Source organism: Protopterus annectens, chromosome 8.part0, assembly GCF_019279795.1.
Source record: "Protopterus annectens isolate FY-2018-M chromosome 8.part0, PAN1.0, whole genome shotgun sequence".
Classification (NCBI taxonomy): domain Eukaryota; kingdom Metazoa; phylum Chordata; order Ceratodontiformes; family Protopteridae; genus Protopterus; species Protopterus annectens.
Genome location: NC_056741.1, coordinates 1,500,682,995 through 1,500,710,630, shown reverse-complemented (window position 1 = coordinate 1,500,710,630; position 27,636 = coordinate 1,500,682,995). Strand labels below are relative to the sequence as shown.

The window sequence follows — 27,636 nt, the reverse complement described above, 5'->3', positions numbered from 1 at the left end:
AAGATTTTATAGACATGTCAGTTTCTGAGACTTTGTATCAAAGTACTGAAATTGAAGAGTTGTTGAAAAGTGAAACACTTTCATAAGTCTAAACTGAATGACTCTCTTAACTACAAATCCTGAATGGAACAGGTTAGGAGAAGAGCAAACTGTTTATGCTTTTGAAAATAGAATTAAAAAGTATTCACAGGGGGGAAATGTTAGAAAAATATGTATTAATGTGTGTGCTTAATGCTAATTAGAAGCTAAAAGAGTTAACACGTTTTTCATTCTATTTTACATACACTATTTTATATACAGCTTAGTTTTATATGAAGTAATAAAAATGTAAATATTGGCTGTTTAAACGCGCTCCTTTAAAAGTAAAGTATTTGAATAAAAATGAAGAGGAGAGCGTAAGGCAGATATTAGATTTTAGCGTATTACAACTGTTTCACAGTTCAAGATATATTATCTGTACGCCAAAGGCAAAAGAGTTTTTAAAAGTTACCAGTTTAACTAGAAGTTTTCAAGCGTTACCAGCTTAACCAAGTTGTTTAACCAACCAAATCTTCCAAGCAGATTATTTCCAAGCGTTACCAGCTTAACTAAAATATTTAACAGAGTCGTATAATCGACCAAGACTTCCAAGAAAATATTCCAAACAATGCGATATTAACAGCGTTCCACTTCTCGGCCAATAAATCCCTTATATGAAAACAGCAACGTTCGTTTCACCTCGTTTCTCCAACAAAAAAGCGGATTGACCAAGATAGTAATCCAAAAACCTTATATTTATTTAAAATACAACAGATTGGCAAGCACTTTCACCCGTAGGCTTCATCAGGCCACGTATAACAGATATGCATTTCAAATCAATTTATAGTATAATTCATATAAACGTCACTTCCTTTAATTAATACATCACTTCACCCACATTTCCAGGCTTAACCTGAACCTACCGTGTATTAATCATTTTTAAAGTATATTTTTCCTTTGACAGATTTCCATGGTGCTTGTAGCAGAAATGAATGCAATGGCCTATGCATTTGGAAATGGTCTGCTTTGAAATAGCCTTCCACTCTGCCCCTGCAGCAAATGCCACCAGCAGTTGTTCAGGTTTCCTTTGAGATTTAGTCCTGTCCAAGTAGAATCTAAGCTGTCTGTGCACATCTAAGGAGTGCAGTATCAGTTCTCCTTTGTTCTGTGGATTAGTTTTTAGAGTTTGTTTTTCGGTTTGGTTACATAGATTAGGAAAGAAGGTTGGCAAATAAATGGACTGATTAAGGGCGACACTGGACCTTGGGCATGAAGGAGGGATTGGTCCTGAAGGACACCCTGAACGCATGAAAGATGATGAAAGGCTCCACTACTATAAGGGCCTGTAATTCAGATACCCTTCTTGCTAAAGTGACTGCTAAAAAGGAAAGCTGTCTTCCAAGAAAGGAATTTTAAGTCTGCAGTAGCAGCTGGCTCGAAAGGAGGAAGAGTGAGTTTCTCCAATACAAAGTTAAGGTCCCAGGCTGGAGATGGAGCTCTCCTGGGTGGCCCCTCTGAGAAACTGCTTGAGCAATGGATGAGAGAAGAAGGGAGGTTCTGTGTTATAATGAGCTGAAATGGCTGAGGCATGAATTTTGATGGAGGAGAAAGACAGGCCCTTGTGAAGCATCTCAGTTAAGTACTGTAAAATCTGAGGTAAATTGGGCACTGCAGTACTCATCCCTTGAGACTGGTTCCAGGCACAGAATCTTTTCCATTTTTCAGCATAAGATTTTCTAGTACTAGGCCTCCTTGCCTCTAAAATGATATCCATCACTGGTTTACTGAAGGATGGTAAAGGAGAGATTAGGTAATTAGCCAGGCTGCTAGGTTCAGTGTTTGAAGCTGAGGGTGCAGAATCTGGTTCTCCTGCTGAGACAATAGGGTAGGAGTCTGAGGCAGGTGCCATGGGGCCAACAGTGACACTCTGCGCAAGAGGGGGTACCAGTGTTGGCGTGGCCAGTCTGGTGCAATCAAAATCGTCCTTGGCTTGTCTTGTTTGATCTTTAGTAGTACTTTGGAGAGCAGAGGCAGAGGAGGAAAGGCATAAACTGATATAGGTTTTTCCAGCTAAAGGACAGAGCATCCACTTTCCAAGCTTGTTTGTGGGGAGTCCTTGTGCAAAACTTGTCCAATTGATAGTTCTGGGGGGAGGCAAACAGGTCTATATCTGGGCTTCCCCATTAGCTTGTCAACATGTTCAAAATCCTTGGTTCCAGTTTCCACTCGTGTGGGTCCATGAGGTTTCTGCTTAGTTCGTCTGCCAGTGCACTTAGTTTTCCTGGCAGGAATTGAGCTTGTAGATGCACTTGGTAGCTCATGGCTGTGTTCCACAATGCCATGGGTAGTCTGCAGAGGGGGTAAGAATGTGTACCCCCCTGCTTGTTTACGTACCACATAACATTGGCATTGTCCGTCTTTACCATTAATTGTCCTGGAAGGATGTGGTCCTTGAAGGCTGTCAGAGCATTCTGTACAGCTAACAATTCTTTTTGATTGATATACAGGTGTATTTGACTTGGGTTCCATTTGTCTTGAATGCACTTCCCTGCCAGGTGAGCCCCCCCCATGCATAGTCTGATGCGTCTTTTGTTAGGGTTTGGGTGGCAGGGGGTAGTGTGAATGGTAGTCCCTTGTTTTGGTGGCAAGCCTCTGTCCACCAAAGGAACTCTAGGCGTAGGCAAGGAATGACAGGAATCACTGCTTCTAGATCCTGAGAATGTTGACACCATAGGCCTTTTTAGATACCACTGTAGTTTTCTCATATGCAGTCTTGCATATAGAATTAGAGGAATGCAGGAGGCCACGAACCCCAAGGCTTGTAGTATTTGCCTTGCAGATAGCAGGGTTTTTGTGGTCACTTGTTTGAAGTAGGTTGTCAAATGAATTTGTTTCTCAGGCGTGAGGAAAGCCATCTGGGAAGTTGTATTCAAGCTTGCTCCCAGAAATATAATTTGTTGACAGGGTACCAGGTGTGATTTCTTTTCGTTTATGGTGTACCCCAGACAAGTCAGCACCCTTTGTACAAAGGCCAGATGATTCAAAAGTATGTCCTGGCTTTCTGCCTGAATTACACAATCGTCCAGGTATGGATATATTTGAATATTTCTTTGCCTGCAAAATGCAATGGCTGGAGCTAGGCACTTTGTGAATACCCTGGGCGCAGTAGATAAGCCAAAGGGCAATGCAGAGAACTGATAGTGCGTGTAGCCTGCTTTGAAGCGTAGGTATCTTCTGCAAGATTCCCTGATTGGGGTGTGCAGGTATGCTTCCTTTAAATCTAGTGTTGCCAACCAGGCGTCTTTGACTAGCACAGGGAAGAACTAGTAAAGAGTCAGCATATTGAATTTTGGAATCACCAAAAAGGCGTTTAGAGTAGACAGGTCCAGGATAGGACTCCATGAATTGTCTTTTTTGGGTACCAGGAAAGTCTCAAGTAGAAACCTTGTCCCTTTTCCTCTTCTGGTACCAAGTGAATAGCCCCCATGCTTAAGAGAGAAAGTACTTGCTTTTGGGCCTCTGCCCACTGATTTAGGGGGTAGATCTGGCCACCCGCTTGGTGTTGGTAACATGTGGAAGTGAAATCTGTATCCCTGGGACACTAGATTTAAAACCCATTTGTCCTGGGTAATGAGTTCCCAGTTCTTTGCATGAAGAGCAATCTTTCCCACCAAAGGGGCAGTCAGTTGAGAAGTACTTGGAAGTTTTAAAAAGACGTCATTGAGACAGTTTACCATAGGGTGGAGTTTTATTACTCCCAGATTTGGAAGTCGAGGACCCCCACTGCTTAGTCCTGTGCGTACCCTGGGACTGAAGCCTTGGGAGCTCTGCTGGATCTGGGTTTGGACTGAGAAGGTCTGGAAGAGGCATGAAAGGATCAATTCTTAAAAGGCCAATACCTACTAAACCTTGGAGGTTGTACTTGTAAAAAATCTTTAACAGTTTGCATAGATTTAGTTGTTTCTTCCATCTTTTTAAGAACTTCTTCTGCTTTGTTGCCAAACAGGTGGTACTGGTTTAAGGGAGCATTCAGTAATTTCACTTTAACATGATCTGGCAAGGACTGCTCCTTAAGCCAAACATGCCTTCTAAGTACAGACCCAGTTACAGCAGCCCTGCAAGATGCCTCTAGTGAATCAAAACTACACTGCAAAATATGTTTTCCAACTTGTTCAGCTGAATGCAGTAAATCCTTATTTTCAGCGCAACCAGGAATCAACATCAGTTTCTGTTTAAGCAATCCAATAATATGCTGATGATACTTTAACATATGAAACTGGCAGTTTAAGGCCCTAATGGCCAAAGTTGCAGAAGTGTATACCTTCTTTCCCCCATCTATCCAGCGCCCTGGTGTCTCTATCAGAGGGGGTAGGATTTTTGGCAGTAGTAGCCTTAATGCCATTGGGTCCATGTGAAATGATCTCAGGATCCACAGTAGGATTTTTAAAAAGGAACTTGTGAGAGTCAGGGACCCTGTAATATCTATCAGGTTTTCTGGGAGCAGGAGGTAAAGAGTCAGGGGCCAAACTAGATTCCGAAAAGGCATCATCAGCAATGTCTAGTACAATAGGTATGGCTAAAGGCCTGTGCTGGGGCAGGAGTAAGAAATCTCCATGCCTCTTTTTAGAATCAGAGAAATCCTGACTTTCCCAAAAAAATGCTCCCTGAGAGTATGCAAGGTTTCACCAAAAAGAAATCCTCTGGGGGGAAGAAGAGGGAATAGAGTCCTCAGCATCAGAATCCTCATAGGCAGATAAGGGTAAATTCTGGTCATCAGAGGAAAAAGAAAATTCAGAATCCTGGTCAGAAGTATCATAAGCAATCTCAGTCCTAGGTCTCAGAGCGGAAAGGCTGGCTTCCCCTGATTAAAGTAACAAGGTCGTCAGCCATTCTTATCATTTGTTTTTTAGGTTTGGCTCAAGTTTTAGGCCTTGAAGAAGATGGCGTCGGTTTAATACGCTAGTCAGAAGGCCTGAATACACCCTCAGAAGCCGGTGCCTGCACAGCGGCTCCGAACCCATCCAAGGTACAGACATCCACAGGTTCCACAGTTGAAGCATCTCACAGCATACCGGACTCCGAATGGGTCTCAGTAGAGGCCTGCGAATCTGAAGTAGCGGACATCAGGGGCTGCGAAAGCACCTCACTGAATATCGGCGAACTGGCAACTGGCTTAGGAGAAGAGTCGTCGGCAGCTTTGGACCTAGGTGGCCCGTCTCTGTCTTTATCTTTGCATTTTTTCGGAATGTCGGTAGTCGGATGGCTTACTGAAGACACATCAGGATAATTGAACCGAGCACCAAAATATTTAGAAGTGAAAATATACTGATGATGGATAGTTCGTGGTTTAAATAAGGCACAAAACTGACAGCGAAGTACGTTGTGGTCAGGGCCTAGGCAAGGAATGCAAGCAATGCAATTATTTACTTTTACTGACATCGGTTTAGAGCAAGGAAAATTTTCCTCAATGGGGTACTTAGCTTTTAGTTGAAGACTTCGGTTCTGAAATTCGAAAACGAAAATTTCAGGAGTCGCCGACCGGTACTTGCAAACTGCTTCTGCTTCGGGCACCGCACGGCAAGAAAGACTGATTTATTGGCATCAGCTGCATGTTTTATACCGCTGACGACCTGACGTCACGGAAGAAGGGACAGCAACCAACGCATGACCCAAGACTTTGTTAATCAGGCCGAATGAGGGCTACTGCAAGCAGATAACCCAAATGTGATGACTGCAACAGTGAAACATGAAGAACATCAGCCTGTTTCCCAAGTTTTTGGCTTTCTGGATGACTTTGGTTATTAGAGGGAAGGGGGAAAGCATAAAGAAGTCCCGAGGGCCAGTTGTGCACTAGTGCATCCCTTGGTGACTCCCCTGGAGGGGGGGACTAGGGCAAAGTAGTTGCTGCATTTGGTGTTTAGGGGGGTGGCAAAGAGGTCACAGCAAGGCTAGCCTCATTTTTGGAAAATCCTTTCGGCTATCTCTTGCTTTAGGGACCACTCGTGAGGCATGAGTATTGCCCTGTTGAATATGTCTACTATCACGCTGGACCTGCCCGGGATATGCATTGTCACTAAAAAGTGTTGGGAAGATGTTGCCCATTCCCAAACTCTGAGTGTCTCTTGACAAAGGGGGTAAGACCTGGTTCCTCCTTGCTTGTTTATGTACCAGACCACTGACATGTTGTCTGTATGAATTGCAATCTTTCCTAGTGGAAGGGAGTTCTGAAGTGCCTGTAACACTAAGAGCACAGCTCTCATCTGTACGACATTGATGTGCAGGTGATCCTGCCAGGTTACTTGGAAGGTCCTCCCCACATAATGCCCCCCCACCCTATCTGGGAGGCATCTGTGGTCACTGTGGCTATAGGCTGTTGAGGGTGAAAGGGACAACCTACTGTCACGTGGCTGGAAAGGAGCCACCATCTCAGGTCTCTCTTGCAAGATTCCATGATCGTGATGTTGTGGGACATGGGTAGTTATTGTAATGACCATTGAGTAAATAGGAGCCATTGAAGAATTCTCGTGTGTATGCGAACCAATGGGACTAAAGTTATCGCTGCTGCCATGGTTCCCAGGACTTGAAGAACTATTTTTGCTTTTACCTTGGTCTTCGACATGAGACTGAAAATTTGCTGTCTGAGAAATGAAACTCTTTCCACGGGCAGTTTTGCCATCATAGAGACTGTGTCTAAGTGTGCTCCTATATAGACAATATGTTGCGATGGCAACAGGGCAGATTTTTCTGAATTTATTGTAATCCCCAAGTGTGAATAGAGTTGTAAGGTGGTGTCCTTTGCTTGTTGAAGATGTTTGGTGGTGGCAGTTAGGAGCCAGTCATATAAGTATGGAAACACTTGGAATCCTAGATGCCTCAAGTGAGCCATAACCACTGCCATGCATTTGGTGAACACTCCTGGGGCTGTAGTGAAACTGAAGGGCACAGCTCAAAACTGGTAGTGACTAGTTCCCAGCTGGAAGTGCAGATGACTCCTTGATGGCCTGTCCATTTGTATGTGGTAGTACACATCTGATTGTCTTTCCCTAAAAAGGGAAGAATTGACTGCAGTGTCACCATCCGGAACTTGGTCTTCTTCACAGATTCGTTTTAGTTTGCTGAAATCCAAGATGGGTCACCAGTCCCCTGTTCTTTTTGGCACTAAAAAGAATCTTGAGTAAGTTCTGGATCCTATCTGATCTGCGGGGACTCTTTGGATGACTCTTTTGTCTAGCAACTTTTGAATCTCTATGGTTGCTTGATCCCTTTGACTGGGTGGAACATCTGGGATGTTTTTTGAGATTGGGATGGGGAGGGAAAAGGGTATGGCATAGCCTCTGGATATTATGCTTTGTACCCATCTGTCTCTTGTAATTTCTCGCCAGGCTTTCGGGTACAAAGATAAATGACTCCTGATTGCCTCCAGAGGTGGTCAGGTGGGCCTCCCTTCAGGAGCACTGGAAGGGTCTACCGCAAAATGAATTGCGGTTGCCCTGGTTCTGAGGACCCTCTCTGCCACGAGGACTGCATCTGCCATTATTACTTCTCCCTCTGTCCCTGGGGAAAGGTTCATCTCATACATCTTGAAAAACTCCCTGGGATTCTTTGAACCACATTCCCCCTCCACCCCAGACCCTTAGGATACGGTCTCAAAGGTACAGAAAAACGTACTCCAATAGCATAGAGAGTTTTCCCTTCCTGCTCCTAATATGGTCAGTGTATCTTTGACTTTCGGTCCAACCAAGTGAGGAACCATCGAAAGGGGCACTGACAAAGGTAGACTTACAGGGTTCCGCGAAGTTACACAACCGCAACCAAGACTGTCTCCTTAGCAAAACTCGTTCAATCTGCTGCATACAAAATGAGTCTCATGAAGGAGTTCACTACAGAGGTTAAAGTGGATAGCTGACAGATCACCTTATATGAAGCCTCTGCAGCTAATGAACTTTAAGAGTATCTCCTAGCTCCTTCAGATGATCTCTCTGTAGCCTTGTGAAGTGTGCCAAGTAATTCAGTGATCTGAGGGCAAAGGTCACTGAAGAAAAGACACACTTCCCATATCTGTCCATCATATGAGACTCTTTGTTAGGTGAATGGACAGATGAGAATGCTTCGGCAAGTTCCTTCTTGGTGGCTGCTGTCACCACCATAGCATCCACAGGAACGCCCTTGGAAACTGTTTGTCATCTGGGGCTGTAATAAATTTGTTAGGCCTCCGAGGGACTGGTTCCACTGCATCTAGAGACTCCCACACCTTCCGAATAACTAGTTCCAAACGTTCATTGAAAGGCGGAGATACCTAGGAGGATGAAGGGTGAGATCCGAAGGCTTTCAGGCACACTGACTCCTACTCTGAAGGGTTGATGGACTTCCAGCCACCTCTCTGTTTAAGGATCTCTACGATATCTGCAAAGGCGATATCCTTAGAAAGTGACCGTAGGGGCCCTTCTGATTCCTCAAGATCAGTGTCAGATGTAAGAGACTCATCCAGGGAGTTAATATGCTTCCTCTTGCAAAACCTCTTCCGGGGTCCCTCTTCAGGATATTCTGGAGAGGTTTCGGAAGAGGGACGTTCACTCAATGGGGTAACTTGAGGCCTAGGATCTCTGTTAGTCTGTGGTTGGAGTGGTGCAGAGACAGAAGTTAGTGCCTTTGGGGGAAGAATGTCAGAACATTCATGAAGAGCTGTGTGGGAGGACAGCACACTCCTCATCAGCTTAAAAGCCGCTATTCTACTGATCCGAGGATCCCTCCAGCTCCGAAGAGGCATAGGAAGTCCCCGGAACCAAGAAAGCCAGCTCCAAAGCTGATGTAGGCACCGAGCTCACCCGTACCAAGGCATCGAGGGGTAAACGTGGACCTGACAAATGCTGGACCCAAATCCCCTCCCCGGACCAGGTTGGAGAGCTTTGGCCCCTAGACATCCTGGATGGGACCGAGGATGTTGGAGCAGAATATGGTTCCAAAATCCCAAAGGTGGGTCTCAGCACTGACAGTTCTATCACAATCAGACATTCCCGCTCTGACGATCAAGGTTGGCTCAGAGGAGGAATCTTAGTGGATGAAAAATCTTCACTGGCTCCAGTTCCGAATGGGATGGAGCCAACGGAATTTTGTCCAGCGCAGGTAACTCTAGTAGTCTTCGCACCACCCTATCCACATCATCATCGGATAAGGTTTTGGAGGACCGAGAGGAAGGAGTCGGTGAGGTAACTCTCTGTAGTATGGGTGATATGAATGTCGGGGAGACCAGTGTCAATTCAGGAGACCGGCTCCGAAAATGTTTTTCCATCAGTTCTGAAAACTTAGGAGCTGAGGATGAAGACTTATCATACCTATATTCCTTCAGATCACAGTGTCTCAATTTGGAAACTTTTTTGGCAGGCTCCAATAGGTCTGAGGATGATGAAGACAACCTTTTGTTAGATCTGTCAGATTTAGACGGTGAAGATTTGCTGCCGGCTGTCTGACTTTCCAAAGCTTCTGAGAAAAGTACTTTTAAAAGCCCCCTTACAATAAATTTGTTCTTTCTCTCAAGTAAAACTCTGGAGCTGAACAAGTGACAGATATTACAAGATTCCTGAAGATGCATGGCACCGAGACAGTAGACACAAATCGTGTGCCCATCAGTCAAAGACATCTTTTGAGAACATTTTTGGCCCTTCTTAAAACCAGATGGTTTAATTTCCTTCTGTTCCTTGGACATTATTCTGGTAATTACATCAGCTTAACAGCACAGCGATAAAGGTACCTAAACATTAAAGTTCAACACTCACTAATAATACTAAACTACAGCACACTAAGAATCTGAATATCTTTATGTATATAAGTCTAAACACAACACACAATAACAACAGGAAATTTGAAAGCACACAAGAGAAAAAGCACAAAGGGAGGGTGACTCGATTGCCCTCTAACTTAAACGGGCTGGAGTTTCTGTAACTTAAACAGATACACCCAGTATACGACACACAAGGAAGGGAGTAGCCCTCTAACTTAAACGGACGCTGGGCCCTCTAACTGAAGTGGATCAACAGCTCTGGGAACAACACACAAGAAATACCAACAGCAAGCAGAAAATATAAAGTCACACTTTACAGATAAACGCTTAAACAAAATGACAAATGGGATAAGGAGAAGGCCTAACAAGAAACGATGACCAAAAAGGAGCTAAATAGCAACCAAGAGGTAAATAACAAAAAGAGCTAACAATTAGATTAAACTAGAGAAATGCTACTTACTATTGTGTATTATATTGCTAAAATTAACCCTAAAAATTGAAAAATATTCTAAGAAAAATTTAGACTTGGCCACAGCCAAAATGGAGACCTCCTACTTGCTTCGTGGCAAACAAGATCTGGAGAAGCACACTTGTGCATCATGGGATAAGGGTTTTCAGCCACTAGCCAAGTGGAAGACTCTGAGCTTTAGAATGTGGCCGAGTCAGAATAGAGGATTAGTTCCAAGCCCAACCAGTAAGAATGAAGACAAGATAGGACAACATACCATCACTTTTTTTTTGTCAGTAGTGCCCACTGCCTTCACTTCATGAGATCATTATCCCTGGGTAAATATGCAATACTATGCATGCAGTAATATGTAGTACAACTAACAATGAGAACTTTTGAGGAGTACGTTCAGCTATAACCTCTGGACTGCTGAGTAGTGGGTTAGACTCCGAGATTCCTAGCAGACCATGACGCAAGAAACGTTTTAGAAGTTCCATATTTTGGGAATATTACAAGGTCTGAACAGATTCCTTGGCTGGGGTGCCTTCTGTGCGGAGTCTGCATGTCCTCCCTGTGGTTGCGTGGGTTTCCTCCAGGTGCTCCGGTTTCCTCCCACACCCCAAAGACATACGGTAGGTGAATTGGACACTCTAAATTGGCCCTAGGTGTGTGTGCCTTCTGTGGAAGGCTGGGCGCCGGGCTGGCAACTCAACACCCTAAAACTCCACTGCCAATCATGAGCGGACAGGTGATCTGCTGTGGTGACCCCTAACCTGGAAAAGCCGACAGAAGAAGAAGAAGAAGAAGACAAGGTCTGAACAGATTCAGTGGGGTGATCAGGGTGAGATTTATTATGTTATACAATATAATAAATTTAGATGAACTTAGAAAAAATATTAATAAAACTGGAGAATTGTAACGGCTGACCTTACAAAAAAAAATCTATTACCTGTCAAATCTATATATCCATACAAGAATGCTTTTAATTTAGGGGAGAGCCTTTCTTACAAATATTCCATCATGCCCACTACTTCAGTTATAAATGAAATGCATGTAACAGTTATAATGTTTGTAGCCATGCTTTGCAAGTGAAACACATTGTTAATTCCAAGAGAGTTTTGAAGCAGAGATTTTGTTGGTTTACATGATACAAAGATCTGACAAAATGCTTTTTAAAAACATATTCAGGAATACTTTGGTGATTTTAGGGACATAACACTCTTAGTTCCTTTGCAGGACATACACATCAGTTTCATACAAACACTTTAATTTGTTTCAACCTTTTGGTTTCTCTATTAATACTTAAAAGTTACAGTTATTTATTTATTTTGCACCTAATATTCTTTAACCCAGAATCATTTTTAAATATGGCAGCTTTACCACGAGGTTTAAATGCAGAAACAGCATGGTAATATTTGTTTTGGAGATAGGATTTTTTAATGTACTCTGCTTTATTAGGTCTGTTTTTCTACTTATTGTCTGTCATGTATTTCATTATTGTTTTGAGGTACTTCCTGTTTGTTTTGACTTCCCTTCTATCACTCCAAGATTCAATTTTCAGTTACTGCTTCCATCCAGTGACCTGTATAAATAAACTGATTTTGTATTTAGACAGCACACAGACACTGCTGAATAAGAGTTTTTTTTATTAATCAGCAGCAATTCGCAACACATATGTTGGTATGTTTGATTCATATACTTTTGTGCAAGTGGTGTATATACTCAATGTTACGAATATGTATTGTTAGATTCTTTGTGCTTTGTGTGATAAATCATATTTGAATTTATCACTGTACAGTGTCTTCTTTTAAATAACTATGATTGCATAATGGCTCATGATGGGACGGAAAAGGTTCCTTGGACCAGCTCACTTGTCGAGCTAACAAATATAAGCAAACAGTTGAAAACAGAAGAAGTAATGCTACTGGAAGGCTTAACCTGAAATAATGCAATGCAATTCTATAAGGTACATATGGGCAAAAAAAACATGAACCAATTTAAAACACCTAAAATGATAGTACAAAAATTAAACCAAAGCCACACACACTGATGGTCCTTGTATACTTTGGTGTACAGAATATCCAATTTATTACAGATTGTATTCTAGCAAAAAATACACAACTTTGCAAACCTCAGCAAAACAAACACTGTGCAAGAAAGCCAATTTTTCACAAAGGACATGAAATACTGCACGCATGTGAACTAAGCTGGCTATCCAGCAGTTGGTAATGGTAGCATAACTTATGTACAGTTCTGCAAACCAACAAGTTCTCACCTGAGCATTAGTGACATCTGGGGCCAAGAACTGAGAGTCCCTGAGCAGTTCACAGATCTCTGCACGGGTTCCTTCACCATTAGGAAGCCGGGCAGCAGCGTCTCGCACTAAAAAGGAAATGCAAAGTAATAACAAACTTTCAAAACACAAAACGTAAGGAAGACCAAAAAGAGAATCCAAGTTAAACTGAAATCAGTAATGGCAGAATGATCTAAACAAAGCTACTAATTGTACTTTACTTTACTACCACCTCCCAAAAGAGTTTTATTAAGCCAATAATCCCAACTGTCTCTATGCACTGCCATTTGTCCTTGTGGTCTGGTTCATACTCAAAAAGAATCAATCATAGATCAGTTACTTACCCGATAAACTAAACCAAAACATGTTTACATTCTCTCATCATAAAAAAGGAAATACCTGACTGCCTGTCATGTGCAGCATTACTCCTACATTTTAAATAGGAAAAACACATATGCAAGTGAATAAACCACAATTTTCAGCAGTTTATACTTCCCAGAGGTTCAGGTTTTCTTGGTGACAGAATATATTTTCCTCCACACTATGTTATGCACATGTAACTACCAAGGTGTACACTGCGCACCTCAGCAGTACATCCAGATTTGGAACAAATCTATATCAAAAATAAGGCATGATACAGCCAATCCACATTACATCCAAACACTGCAGACTTTGTATGATGCCTCTCTTCTACCACCAATATCCTAGCAACCGAGTAAGGAGTCTGCAGAAGCCAGTGGTGAAGGTCCAACTATGGAGCTGTGACAACCTTCAGACTACCTTGCTGGCAAGATATCCACTTCATGTGGGCCGCAACAGTGAATAATACAATGAACATCCAATGTTGCCAGAGCCAAAACATGGCTATGGTTAGCCTTTGGCATAACCTTTATTTTCTGTATGTTCCTGGGAATTAAGGGCGTTCAAAATGAAATACAGAGAAATGAACTGTGCAGCTAAGGAAAAAGTGTCTGTTGCTCAGGCCTCCAATATTGGTATGTTGATGCAGAATTTTTGGAGCCATCTGTTTACCAGAAAAGCAAAACAGTCAATCTCTGGCACACCCCTTCTGTAAACTAAGTCCAAACATACTTTCCAGTTTAGCATCTACTTGCAGGGGTCCACCTCTGTCTTATTAAGCTGGTCTGCTAAGAGCTCTCCAGAATTTTATGTATTTATCAATCCTTTACTGACTGGGTTAGTCCCCACTAGGCTAGTAGACTCTTTTCAGGGGAGACCTAACGTGGTATTTATACTACTACGAGAAATCTGACCTGGGCATCAGGGAGTTGCGCCTAATGTTTTTGATAGGTGCCATGGGATCTTTTACATCCATCTAAGCTACCACCAACTGAAGCAGATATTGTTTAAGTCTCATCCAAAGGATGGAACACTCAGGAGTACAGCACCACCTTATGCTGCACAAAAGTGTTAGCCATCAATCTACCTGGTGTGAAAATAGAAATTACAGCCTTCTACATCAAAGACGAATGTGTTATCTGTTAAGACACTCACACTATGAGAAACACAGCAAAATTTTGTTCTTATTAAGAACTACAATCTGTATCCCTGCCTTAAAATCCAAAGCACCTATGAGCCTTGGTTGCCTTTCTTCCACTGTTTTACAAATACGCTTAAATGACCCCCTATTACTTATAAGAGAATAGTTTAATGGAGAAGGAGTTGGGAAGGGTGTGGACTGATTATGAAGAAGACCTTGTGTGAGTCATAGCGGTTTCCTTTCTCTGCCTCAACCCTGAGAAACTCGGGCTTTCCTTTTTGGTCAGCTTACCATTTTATTATTATTTATTCTTCCACTATGTTCTACCTAAGAGACAGGCAACCTTTTTGTATGGTATTTTCTGCTGTCTTTTGGTGCAGGAGTGTTTTAAAGACAGCACACTCTTTCCCTATCCCCTACTCTTTTAAACACCTAGGCTGCAGGTGATCCAAACAGAAGCTGCCTGCCTAATGGAACATTAGGGAACTGTACTTTAACACTGTCTGGCAAGGCTATGTCTTCACTCATGCATGCCTCTAAGATTGACCTTGTAGCTACTGCCCTGCATGGCACATCCACTGCACCACAGCCACATTTACCAGAGTGCTTAGTCACCTTATAACTGAGATTTCAAAATTCTAACACTTTTATCCTTCACCACGTCCTTGTCCTCTATACCCTCTGCCTTTTCCTTTAGTTATGACAGCTCATACTAATTCAACACGTGAGTTTAGCAACTAAGGTCCTGAAGGGCAGGGCAGTAGATGTGTAGGTTATTTTCAAAAATATGTTGAGAATCCTACACTGCCAACTGAAGTACAACTTTGTTTGAAGCAACATCTGTTCCCTTTCTAAAATCCATGGATACCATAGCTAGAGCTGCAATAAGGTTTACATAAAGGAATTTGAAAGAATTAACAATTTTATAAAATCATCTGTGCTCCTGGATGCGAGTCTGGTTCCAAAGATGCATTTTCAAGGGCAATCTCTAAGGTTTTAATGACTAGATGAATGCCTAACGGCCTAGCCTCAAAACTCTGTACATCTTACCTGGGCCAGACAGAACTCTTTAACCTCCTATATGAGGTAATCCCTCAATCTAAGAATGGTATCCCCATTTGAAACACCCTCTGATGGAGACAAAGAAGAGAGGGCATTCTCAGTGTCATACTCATAAATGCATGTATGTATGTATATGTGTGTATGTATATATATATATATATATATATATATATATATATATATATATATATATATATATATATATATATGTGTGTGTATATATATACATACACACACAGATCTACTTTCAAAACCTGAATCACCAGAATCTCAAACTTCTTATCACCAAAAAGAAACTGCTGAGTTTGCAAAAGACTGAACGTTTAGAATACTGAACCACACAATATAAAAAAAAAGAAGTTATGTACTCACCATAACGTTCCATCTGAGTAGGTACTTCATTTGTCTGCAACCTGTGGGTATCAGATCAGACTTTGGATCCGAGCCGGCAGCTTTCCAAGCTCCAAGATCTGAGCTCCTAGCTCCTCCCCCTACCCATAATCCCCTGCTACCACCCACATTACCTCAGATCATTTTTTTTGACTTACCAACCTGGAAACATGAAAGATCAACTGCAAAGGTGATCAGAAAATCCCGAAAGGTTTGGGGGATGGCAGGGGGGGGTCGGTTGCAGACAAATGAAGCCTACTCAGATGGAACGTTATGGTGAGTACATAACTTCTTTATCTGAAGTAGTTACTTCATTTGCTCTGCAACCTGTGGGACAGAGTCCCCAGCTACCTTATAAGAACCTGGGTGGTCCTTACGGAAGGATATTCCGAAGCACCGTGGAGCCAAAAGAAGCCCTACTTCTCGAAATCACATCTAATTTATAATGAGAAATGAACGTATGAGAAGAGGACCAAGTAGCTGCTGAACATATGTCGTCCACTGGAACCCTGGACCAGAAGGCTGTTGAGGTAGCTACAGATCTAGTAGAATGAGCACGGATACTAACCGGGGCTGGTTTGCCAGACGATATATACCCCTGAATAATACACTGACGGATCCAATTAGCTACAGTGACTTTGGAAATGGCTTTACCCATGGCTGATTTTGCATACGAGACAAACAACTGGTCCGACTTGCGAAACTCTCTAGTCCTATGCAAGTAGAAACGCAGCTGTCTGTGTACATCCAATTTGTGTAATGTGTATTCTCCCTTGTTCTGAAATGTTGGAAAAAACACTGGTAGATTTATCGATTGATTTATATTTGCTTCTGAAGCAACCTTAGGAAAGAAAGACGGGTTAGTCCTGAGGGACACTCTATCTTTGTGAAAGATAAGGTAAGGAGGCTTCATACACAAGGCTTGTAATTCTGAATCCCTTTTGGCCGAAGTAATAGCCACTAAGAAGGCTGTTTTCCATGACAAGAACTTCAACGGAATTGAGGCCGCAGGTTCGAAAGGTGGATTCGTCAAGGCTTGCAAGACTAGAGTGAGATCCCATGGGGGAACCACAGACTTTATCAGTGGATTTAAAAGGAAGATGCCTCATAAGAAGGTTTTGCACAACTTTGTAGATGCTAAGGAACCTATGCCATCACCCACATGAAAATAGGAGATGGCCGCCAATTGCACCTTAACCATAGAAGCGCTTGCTCCCTGTCGAAAGATCAAAGAGAGGAAGTCCAGGATGGTCGGAATAGGGACAGTAAATGGGTCCAAACCCTTATCTTTGGCCCAAATGGAAAAAACGTTTCCACTTACTGTTGTAAAGTTTTCTGGTAGATGGCTTATGAGCCGCAACCAGAATGGCCATAACGGGAGATGAGATACCAGGAGTCCTAGCCATTAATGGAAGTGGATCAACCAAGCCGCAAGCTTGAGGTTGATCAGGTTTGGTGTTGGGCCATCCGTGGGATGAGAGATCAGTTCTGGACTGGGATCCAGAATCCACGGAGGAGTAACACTGTGAGACCGCAGAAAGGGGAACCAGATCTGCCGAGGCCAGAATGGGGCTATGAGGATAACTCTGCTCCCCAACCGACAGGCTTTCTGAATGAAAACAACAAATATCGAACTCTGCTAGGAAATCCAAGGCACGTCAACCATATAAACCATTAAAAAACATTTTTATCGACCATTTTTAGCGCTTTCATCTCTAATATGAGACTTCATCAGAAACAAACAAATCTCATTAATGAACATTTAAATACTACTTTAAGTTGTGACATCACACAGTCAATCATGGATTTAAAGCTGTATATGCCCAAGCAAAAAAATTTTCATTAAAACACACTGATGAATGAATATATTGTATAAACAAATACATATACAAAAACAAAGAATATACATTATTTTACACTATGAAATTTCATACATTTTATTGCACATTTTAAACATATTAAACTTTTTAAACTAATAAGGTCATCGGGTCCTAATCTAATATAAATAAATAAATAAATTATATAGCAGACTTCTATCTTAATAATATCACTTCATCAAAGCCCATCCAAGAAAATATATATGTAACATAAATATTCCTTAAATATTAATAATAATATACACACAAATATACACAAACACATAAAATACTTTTTCTTGGAAAAACACCCTCAAAAAGAAAAAAAGCCAGTGGCAATTTAGATTGGCTTCCATGTTTTCACCAGGTTTAAATGTTATGTTTCTCTGGTACCTATGTTAACGGAAAGGGCTAACAACATATGAATTCAACATTATTTTTAAATAAAATTTTTAAATGAGTATTTATAGAAAAAGTATTTTATGTGTTTTTGTATATTTGTGTGTATATTATTATTAATATTTAAGGAATATTTATGTTACATATATATTTTCTTGGATGGGCTTTGATGAAGTGATATTATTAAGATAGACGTCTGCTATATAATGTATTTATTTATTTATATTAGATTAGGACCCAATGGCCTTATTAGTTTAAAAAGTTTAATACGTTTAAAATGTGCAATAAAATGTATGACATTTTATAGTATAAAATAATGTATATTCTTTGTTTTTTTATATGTATTTGTTTATACAATATATTCATTCATCAGTGTGTTTTAATGAACATTTTTTTGCTTGGGTATATACAGCTTTAAATCCATGATTGACTGTGTGATGTCAAAACTTAAAGTAGTATTTAAATGTTCATTAATGAGATTTGTTTGTTTCTGATGAAGTCTCATATTAGAGATGAAAGCGCTAAAAATGGTCAATAAATACGTTTTTTATGGTTTATATGGTTGACGTGCCTTGGATTTCCTAGCAGAGTTCGATATTTGTTGTTTTTGTTTATGGTTATCAGGCTTTCTGAATGAATTTCATCATGAGTGGAAGGGGGGGATAAGCATAAAGGAGCCCGGGAGGCCAAGCATGGACTAGAGCGTCTCTGGGGGTTCCCCTCTGGGGGGAATTATTGCGAAGTACTCGCTGCATTTTGTGTTTAAAGGAGAAGCAAAAAGATCGCAGGGAGGCTGACCCCATTTGTGGAAGATCTGCTTCGCAACAGATGGATTCAGAGACCACTCGTATGGAGTGAGAAGCACCCGACTTAGCTTGTCCGCTAATATGTTGGATCGTCCCGGGATGTGCGTTGCTACCAGAAAACGGTTGCTGGAGATCACCCATTCCCAAACTCTCATGGCCTCTCGACACAGGGGGTAGGATCTGGTTCCTCCCTGTTTGTTTATATACCAGACTACAGACATGTTGTCCGTCTGGACCGCAATAGTCCCCAGAGGAAGAAGGTCGTGGAGAGCTTGCAATGCCAAAAGCACCGCCCTCATCTCTAGGACATTGATATGCAATGCGGTCTCTAGGGAAGTCCACGTGCCTTGAATAGATCTGCCTGAACAATGCCCCCCCCCACCAGAGGCGAGAAGCGTCCGTGGTCAACATGGCTTCGAACGGGGGCATCACAAAAGGCCTCCCTTCTCTGAGTTCCCGCGCATGCAACCACCAAAGAGGGGAGTCCCTGCAAACTCTGCTCAGCGGTATCGGCGTGTTCAATGGGTGGAGCAAGAGGGACCATTGGACTTGAAAGGTCCATTGCAATATCCGCATTCGCAGACGGGCATGGAGGGAAAGACCGATCGCTACTGCCACAGACCCTAGTGCCCTCAGGACTAACTCCACTGGAGGAGAAGGACTCCGGAGAAGGGCTAACACCTGATAAGACAAGCTGTTCAGTCTGACTGATGTTAGAGTAGCTCGAGAGATTCGAGTATCCAACCTGGCCCCTATGAATTCCAGGGCTTAGGTGGGGCACAGGCAGGACTTCTGCAGGTTTACTGAAATGCCTAGGTTGTGGGCTAGGGTCAGTGCGTAATCTCTCGCTACAGAGAGCTGATGCCTGTTGGTCGCGGTAAGGAGCCAGTCGTCTAGGTATGGGAAGACCTGAATGCCCTGAAGTCTCAGGTGGGCTGCAACCACCGCCATGACTTTGGTGAACACTCTGGGGGCTGAGGTGAGGCTGAATGGAAGAACCCTGAATTGATAATGACTGGCTCCAAGCCGGAAGCAGAGAAACCTCCTGGATCGTCTGTCCATCAAGATGTGGTAGTACGCATCCTTGAGGTCCATGGAGCACATCCAGTCATTCTCCCACAGAAGGGGGAGGATAGATTGAAGAGTGACCATCCGGAACTTTTCCTTGGGTATAAACAGGTTCAGAGTGGAAAGGTCTAAGATGGGTCTGAGGTCCCCCGTTTTCTTTGGCACCAAAAAGAACCTTGAGTAACAACCCAATCCGGACTGATCTGGGGGGACGGGCTGGATGGCTCTTTTTTAGCAGCTTCAAAATCTCTGAAGCCGCTGCCTTCCTCTGATCGGGTGGGACATCGGGGAGGCGTCTGGTTTTGGGGGGAAGATTTAGGAAAGGAATGAAATAACCTCTGGAAATGATACGGAGCACCCATCGATCCGTTGTAAGGGACTCCCAGTTTGACAGGTGCTCCGTCAACCCCCCCCCCCCGACTGCCTCCAGAGAGGGACAGTCGGGCAAGCCCTCAGGGCTGTTGCACAGGTCTGTCCGAGAAAGGTTCTCTAGACCCAAAATTACGCGGCCCCCCTCTGCCTCTGGAGGACGAGTGGTCCGCAGCTGGATGGGATTGCTGAGACTTGCGGAACCACAGCTTCTTTTGTCCCCTCTGATTCCTGGAGAAGGATCTTTGGGGACTAGAGAAGCGGACTCCGACGGCAGACAGCGTCTTCCCGTCCTTTTCGCTTTGGACCAGCATATCGCGAACGGTCTTGCCGAAAAGAGCAGAACCGTCAAAGGGGGCATTCGTGAAGGATGCCTTGAAGGGATCCGTGAAGTCGCAAACACGGAGCCAGGCGTGACGTCGTAAGACGACACCTGCTCCGCTGGCTCTAGCGGCTCCTTCCGAAGCATGAGAGAGGAGCTGCATAGACGTATTGGAGATGGATTTCAGAGTGGCCATTCGTGTCGTAAACACATTCCTGTCTCCGACTGACATGAACTCCGGGGGGGCTGCAGCGTATTCCTTGATCAAGTCTCGCTGTAGCCTGATGGTATGTGCCATATAGTTCAGCACCCTTATGGAAAAGGTCACTGAAGCAAACATCCGCTTCCCAATCCGGTCCAACGCTCGAGATTCTTTATCTGGCGGATGGACCAGAGAACTCTCCTGAGCGAGTTCTTTCTTGGTGGCCACCACCACCAACATGGCATCAACAGGGGATCCTTTGGCCCATGATTGCCTATCTGTGGGGGGACTCAGTATTTTATCGGGACGCCTAAGAATTGGCTCCACGGTGACGGGCTCCTTTCACGCCCTGGTGGTAATTAAGTCCACCAGGGGGTCGGCTGGAGGGGACACCCAGGAAGTAGATGGGCCTGCCTCAAACGCCTCCAGGAACACGGATTCATCAGGGAAGGTTTTTGGGCAGACCACCCCCCTCTAATACGCAACATTTCCATGATGTCTCCAAAGGAGACATCTTCAGGGGGTGACCTTGGGGAACCCTCCCTATCATCTAAGTCCGTGTCGGTGGTAACGAACTCGGGGGAGTCCAGGTGCCTCCTTTTACACTGACATTTCCGAGGAACCTCCTCGGTGGGGCTATCCGAAGAGGGCTCGTCCACGGGTTGTTGTTCCTCCACAGGAACTAGCTGGAGGGCTTGGGCAGGCTGTCCCGATGGTCGGATGATGGAAGGCAGACCCTCATACAGTGGGGGTACAGGTGGATCCGAAGCCCGAACCGGGGATCTGGAGGATCTCGACAGTACCCTCTCCACTACCTCAAAAGCCGAAGGAGAATCACCCTCGTCAGCCTCTGAGAGCAATCTCCTCGGCTCCCAGGAAGGGATCGGGGTCGGAGCTGAAGCAGTCTGCGCCAAGAGAGGTGCGCTCCGAAGCCAACAGCTCTGAGGATACAACAACTCCCTCAGATCCGACACTCAGCCCTCGGCCCCGAGAGCTCGGATCCGACAAGCTCGAGGGCATAGTCGGAGTCGAAGAGACCAGCGCTATTGGCGCCGACAAATTCCTGGGTCCGAATGGGCCTGGATCCGATGACTCCGAGATCCGAAAACGAGTCGGAGAAGGAGTGATCGGGGCAAACATGGGGGCCACACTCCCCCCCAGAGGGGGGGGGGGAGGCAAGAGTACCCCCATCTGCATTTGGGTCTGCAAGAACCGACGCATCATCCGATCCATATCTGCTTCGGAGATGCTTTTGGTTGACCTGGAAGAGGTAGTCGAGGCGGGCCGGGAGGGCTGCCTCGACGACCTCGAGGGAGACCGATCTTCCTCCTCTGGCTCCGGCGAGAAGCTAGGCGAACGGAGCCAAGAGGAGAAGGATCCGGAGACCCCCGAAGGAGACTTCACTATTTTTGCTGGTGGAGCCGAGGGGTGAGACTCGGCCCGCCTTTTATGGGATCTATGTCCCTCCTTATCCTTGTGCCTCTTCTCCTTAGTTGAGGAGGCACTAGTTTCCCCAGAGCTCAAACCCGAAGAGGGAGGTTGAGTCCCGGGTTGAGCTGAGGGAACAGAGGGCGCCGAGGCCGCTGAAGCAGCCGGAGCCTGAACGAGAGAGGAAGAAGAAGCTGACTCCTGGGGGAGCTTTCCCGCCAGGATCAGCTTGTTTTTCCTATCCCGAAGTGCCTGGGGGTTAAAGGCTGCACAGATCTGGCAGGCCTCTAAAAGATGGGCTGCCCCCAGGCACAAAACACACTGAGTGTGGCCATCAGCTGGGGAAAGCTTGTGGCCACACTCAGTACATTTAGAAAAAATGGCCTTAGGCCCTTCCGCCATGTTAAACACTCACACACACACCCAAACGCTAAGGGGGGAGGGGGAGTGACAAAAGAAAAACTAACTAACTGTACTAGAAAAAAATTAAACTAGCACTAAAAAGGGGTAGAAAAAAGGTTTACTACCACACACACACGATTTTTGAAACTTTAGGATGAAGTTATGATAGAAACGATCTGACCCAGCCAGGAGCTCTTCAAAGGGAAAGCTTCTTTAGCCGCGGCAAAAAATGATCTGAGGTAATGTGGTTGGTAGTAGGGGATTATGGGTAGGGGGGAGGAGCTAGGAGCTTGGATCTTGGAAAGCTGCCGGCTCGGATCCGAAGTCGGATCCGATACCCACAGGTCGCAGAGCAAATGAAGTAACTACTTCAGATATCAAGTTGTATATGTTTTTTTTTTCTGTGCACCACTACAGAATTCATGAAATACTATATATTTTAATATTTCATAACAATAATGTCATTTTAATATGTAAATTTTAGTTCCTTATAAAATAATGTAAAACATTTATGTAATAAGTAATAATATATTATATAAACATTTTACAAGTTAAAAAGCCTTCCAAAAGTTTATAAAACAGGAATGCCTGACAAAAGGAATAGGGAGTATTTGTCCTTACCATTTTAGTGAACATAAATACTTAACACAATTAATAAATCTTTTCTTTTCAACTGTTTTCCAAATGGCAAATGCACTGTGAAAATGCTACCACTGCCTTACTGATTATACAAGATGCTGGTGAATACAGTGTTGTTACACTTCCTGGAGAGTAACATCATGTTTGAAATGTAGGTAGTCTAAATTCTTAAAGGTATACTTACTTATTTCATGGGTTCAGTTTCAGGTAATCTGTATGTTTTCAATATTGTATGGTTTGGTATTTTAAACTTTCAATCTTTTGCAAACTCTGCGTTTTTGTTTTGGTGACATGAAATTTATGAATCTGATAATTCGGGTTTTGAAAGTAGATCTACACATACGTATATATATATATATATATATATATATATATATATATATATATATATACACACACACACACACACACACACACACACACTCGCACACTGAGACAGAGAAGAGGAATTTGTTCAATGTTGACCAGTTCATCTGCCCATCTGCCTCTAAGTTTCAGTCATCCAAGGGGATGTCTCTTTTTCTCTTTTGCTGAGGGACTAACAGTGATAGTGACTCAGAGGATCGCTGCATGGTCTTCGTTGTCAAGAAAACCACAAAATGGCCAGCCTCACGTGACCCTGTACAGGAGCTCCCAACGATACATAATGGATTAACATATCCCACCCCCATCCCCATGCGTAAATATGCTTGCGTGACATTAATGCTGCTGTCCAGCTTCTGCTAGAAAGCAACAGTATGCCAGAAAAACATACCTCCCACCACAAAATAGGTAAATTGGCCATAAGCCACTCAAGCCTAATTCCCCCTCTCACTAGCACTCCTGCTTCCCAGCTCACTAGTCAATCTTGAGTCACCAGCATAGCAAGTGGGTATGCCCCTGCACCAAAGGGGCAACTTAATAAGTGTTTCCATATTTCAGCAGAGCATATGAGGCAGATTTTTCCAATGCCATAAATGTCTTAGATAAGAAGTGGAGCTTTCGCTAGTTAAGGCATTCCTGCACAGCTTTTGCCTTTTACTTGAGCTCTAGTGGAGAAACTTTGCACACCATAGACAATCTGCGATGATGTGTTGAAGCCCTGACAAAAATGCATTTGCTCAGGAAGTATTTAGGAAGAATCTGCTTCCAAAACACAGCCCAGTTATTCCTTTCCCCAATATCTGACATCTAGCCCCAATACCCAAAAAGTTATCGCATCTAACAAAAGTTAAATGTCAGTGGAGTATTTATCAACAAACTCTGGAAACCAAGCTTAAACAATGGATAGACAAAGCTTTCAGAGCAACAAAGTCAATCCTAAGTGAACTGCCGCAAGAAAGAATAAAGGTGGTATGGGCAGACATCCCTTATACCACAGACATGCAGCGGTGCAAGTGGGAAGGGTGTTAAGCTCTTGAAGTCGCCCTTAGCAGAAGGCACAAAAGCTATTACTACAGCAGTGAAATGTATGACAAACATTTCTAGACACCTGTATGAAGTAACAATTACGATATCAAAGCAAGGGGGAACTTACAGTCAAGTAAAGATGTTAGAGATCACAATTTGAACCAAAAGGAAGACAAAGTAAAGGCAGTGGGCATCAACTTACAAAATTATAATGCAAGAATCTTCAAGGCAGTGATGAATTAATTAGACAAAAAAAATGTATGCAACAAGCATAGCAGTAATTCATCACAGAAAGACACAGACATCTAAACAAATTTAGGCCCATCAGCCTGAAACGCATTCAGTGTAAAATTATGGAAACAATTACAATGGAGTGTATTCAGACATGTTTGTTAGGAAAGGAACAGTACATGGTTATTAAGGACAGTTCTTATTTTCATAATCTACTAGAGTTCTCTTGAAGATGGAATAACAGCACTTGATGAAGAACTGACATTTACTGCTCACCCTCGGCTTCATAATGCATTTGTCAGTGTATCACATCAGGAAACAGCTGAGAAATTAAATGGATTAAATGTTAATCTATATATAATTCAATGGGTAAAAACCTCACTAAGCAAAATGATACCAAGTCAGAGTGACGGGATTACCTGCATATCCTGCTGGAGGGCTGGGTACTGTAACTACTTCCATTTGAACCTTCTCAGGCACAAAAGTTGAAATTAGGCTCTGGATAAAGTACAGTTGTGTACACTTACCATAAATGTAGATTTTCGAGTGTATTCACTGTTGTAGTCATTACATCTGCTGGAAGGTTGCCCTCAGTCGGCCTGATTAACAAAGTCTTGGGTCCTGCGTCGGTTGCTGTCTCTTCTTCCATAACGTCAGGTGGTCAGGGGTATAAAACATGCAGCCGACGCCATTACATCAGTTTTTCTTGCCCCAGATGTCAGGTACCCCCCAAATGGGGAGCAAAATATATATATATATATATATATATATATATATATATATACACACACACATATATATAGATAGATAAAATTAAACACAAAAATATACCTCCAAACAAAAGCAAATACACCAAAAAGGCTTTTAAGCATAGTAAAAGAAAGTAGAGGTATAGTAAGAGAAAAACAGGGGGCTGGAGGGAGGGTAACCAGGACTGCAACAGTGAATACACTCGAACATCTACATTTATGGTAAGTGTATACAACTGTACTATGTTCTTCGTGTTTCACTGTTGCAGTCATTACATTTGGGTAGATTCCTAAAGCTATGGTTGGGAGGATGGATTTATACAGCATTAGGACCAGCTATAAGGCCCAGCAGGACAGCAGTGGCAAAGCCAGCTCTGGATTTAGAGAAGAAAGGTAAATGGTAATGTTTGGTGAACGTATGAACTGAGCTCCAGGTAGCAGCTTCTAGAATGTCTCTGGTAAGAACATCTCTGAGAAAGGCTGTAAAAGTAGATGCAGCCCTGGTGGAATGAGATCTGATCCCCTGTGGGATAGTTTTACCATGGTGCATATAGCAGAAATGAATACAATGGCTTATCAAATTGGAAATAGTCTGCTTTGAAATAGCCTTTCCCTCTGCCCCTGCAGCAAATGCCAATAGTTGTTCAGATATTCTTGGAGATTTTGTCCTGTTTAAGTAAAATCTCAGTTGTCTGTGTACATCCAATGAATGCAGAATCCGCTCCCCCTCGTTCTGTGGACTGGGAAAAAAAGTTGGCAAATTAATGGACTGATTAAGAGCCACACTGGATACCACCTTAGGCATGAAGGATGGATTGGTTCTGAGAGACACCCTGTCCGCATGAAAAATAATGAAAGGCTCCACTGCCATAACAGCCTGTAATTCAGAAATCCTTCTAGCTGAAGTGACTGCTAAAAGGAAAGTGGTTTTCCAGGAGAGAAATTTTAAGTCTGCAGTAGCAGCTGGCTTGAAAGGAGGGAGAGTGAGTTTTGTCCAATACAAAATTGAGATCCCAGGCAGGGGGTGGAGCTCTCCTGGGTGGTCTTAAGTTTTTGGCCCCACTGAGATACTGCTTTAGCAGAGGATGAGAGAAGAGGGGAGGTTCTGTGTTGTAATGAGCTGAAATGGCTGAGGCATGGATTTTTATGGAAGAAAAGGACAGGCCCTTGTGAAGCATCTCAGTTAAGTACTGTAAAATCTGAGGAATATTGGGTACTGCTGTGCTTATTCCTTGTGACTGGTTCCAGGCACAGAATCTTTTCCATTTGTCAGCATAAGATTTTCTAGTACTAGGCCTTCTCGCTTCCAAAATGACATCCATCACAGGTTTGCTGAGGGATGCTAAGGGTGAATTTAGGTGATTAGCCATGCTGCAAGATTCAAAGTTTGGAGTTGAGTGTGCAGAATTTGGTTGTTCTGCTGAGACAGTAAGTAAGGTGTCTGAGGCAGGTGCAACGTTGGAAGGTGTTACACATTGTGCAGGAGTGGGTACCAGTGTTGGCGAGGCCAGTCTGGAGCAATCAGAATAATTTTTGGTTTGTCCTGTTTGACTTTTAGTAGAACTTTGGAGAGCAGAGGCAGAGGGGGTAAAGCATAGACTGATAGATTTTTCCAGCTGAATGAAAGAGCATCCACTTTCCAAGGCTTTTTTGTGATGAGTTCTTGTGCAGAATTTGTCCAACTGATAGTTCTGGGGTGAGGCAAAAAGATCTATGTCTGGACTCCCCCATTTGCGTGTCAACATGTTGAAAATCCGTGGTTCCAGTTTCCATTCGTGTGGGTCCATGAGATTTCTGCTTAGTTCGTCTGCCACAGTATTCAGCTTTCCTGGCAGGAATTGAGCTTGTAGTTGTATTTGGTAGGTCAAGGCCGTGTTCCACAATGCCATGACTAGTCTGCAAAGGGGGTAGGAGTGTGTACCCCCCTGCTTGTTTATGTACCACATAACTGTGGTGTTGTCTGTCTTTATCATTAATTATCCTGGATGAACGTAGTCCTTGAAGGCTGTCAGTGCATTCTCTACAGCATGCATCTCTTTCCGATTGATATGAAGGTGCATTTGATTTGGGCTCCATTTGCCCTGAATGCACTTCCCTGCCAGATTAGCCCCCCCAAGCATAGTCTGATGCGTCTGTAGTTAGGGTTTGGGCGGCATGGGCGTGGAGTAAATGGCAGTCCCTTGTTTTGGTGGCAGGCCCTGCCCACCATAGGAACTCTAGTTGCAGGCAAGGTATGATAGGAATCATTGTTTCCAGGCTGTGACAATGCTGACTCCATAAACTTTT

At 43.3% G+C, this 27,636-nt stretch overlaps 1 protein-coding gene across 1 annotated transcript in view; it reads right to left on the bottom strand.

Annotated features, from left to right (window-relative positions):
• Positions 1 to 27,636, bottom strand: part of NFRKB (nuclear factor related to kappaB binding protein) — a gene marked incomplete in the record, with an annotated part of 1,477,031 nt that overhangs the window by 611,247 nt on the left and 838,148 nt on the right. Inside the window, 1 exon segment of the mRNA XM_044081086.1 lies at positions 12,520 to 12,626. Coding sequence (XP_043937021.1) covers positions 12,520 to 12,626 — 107 coding nt within the window.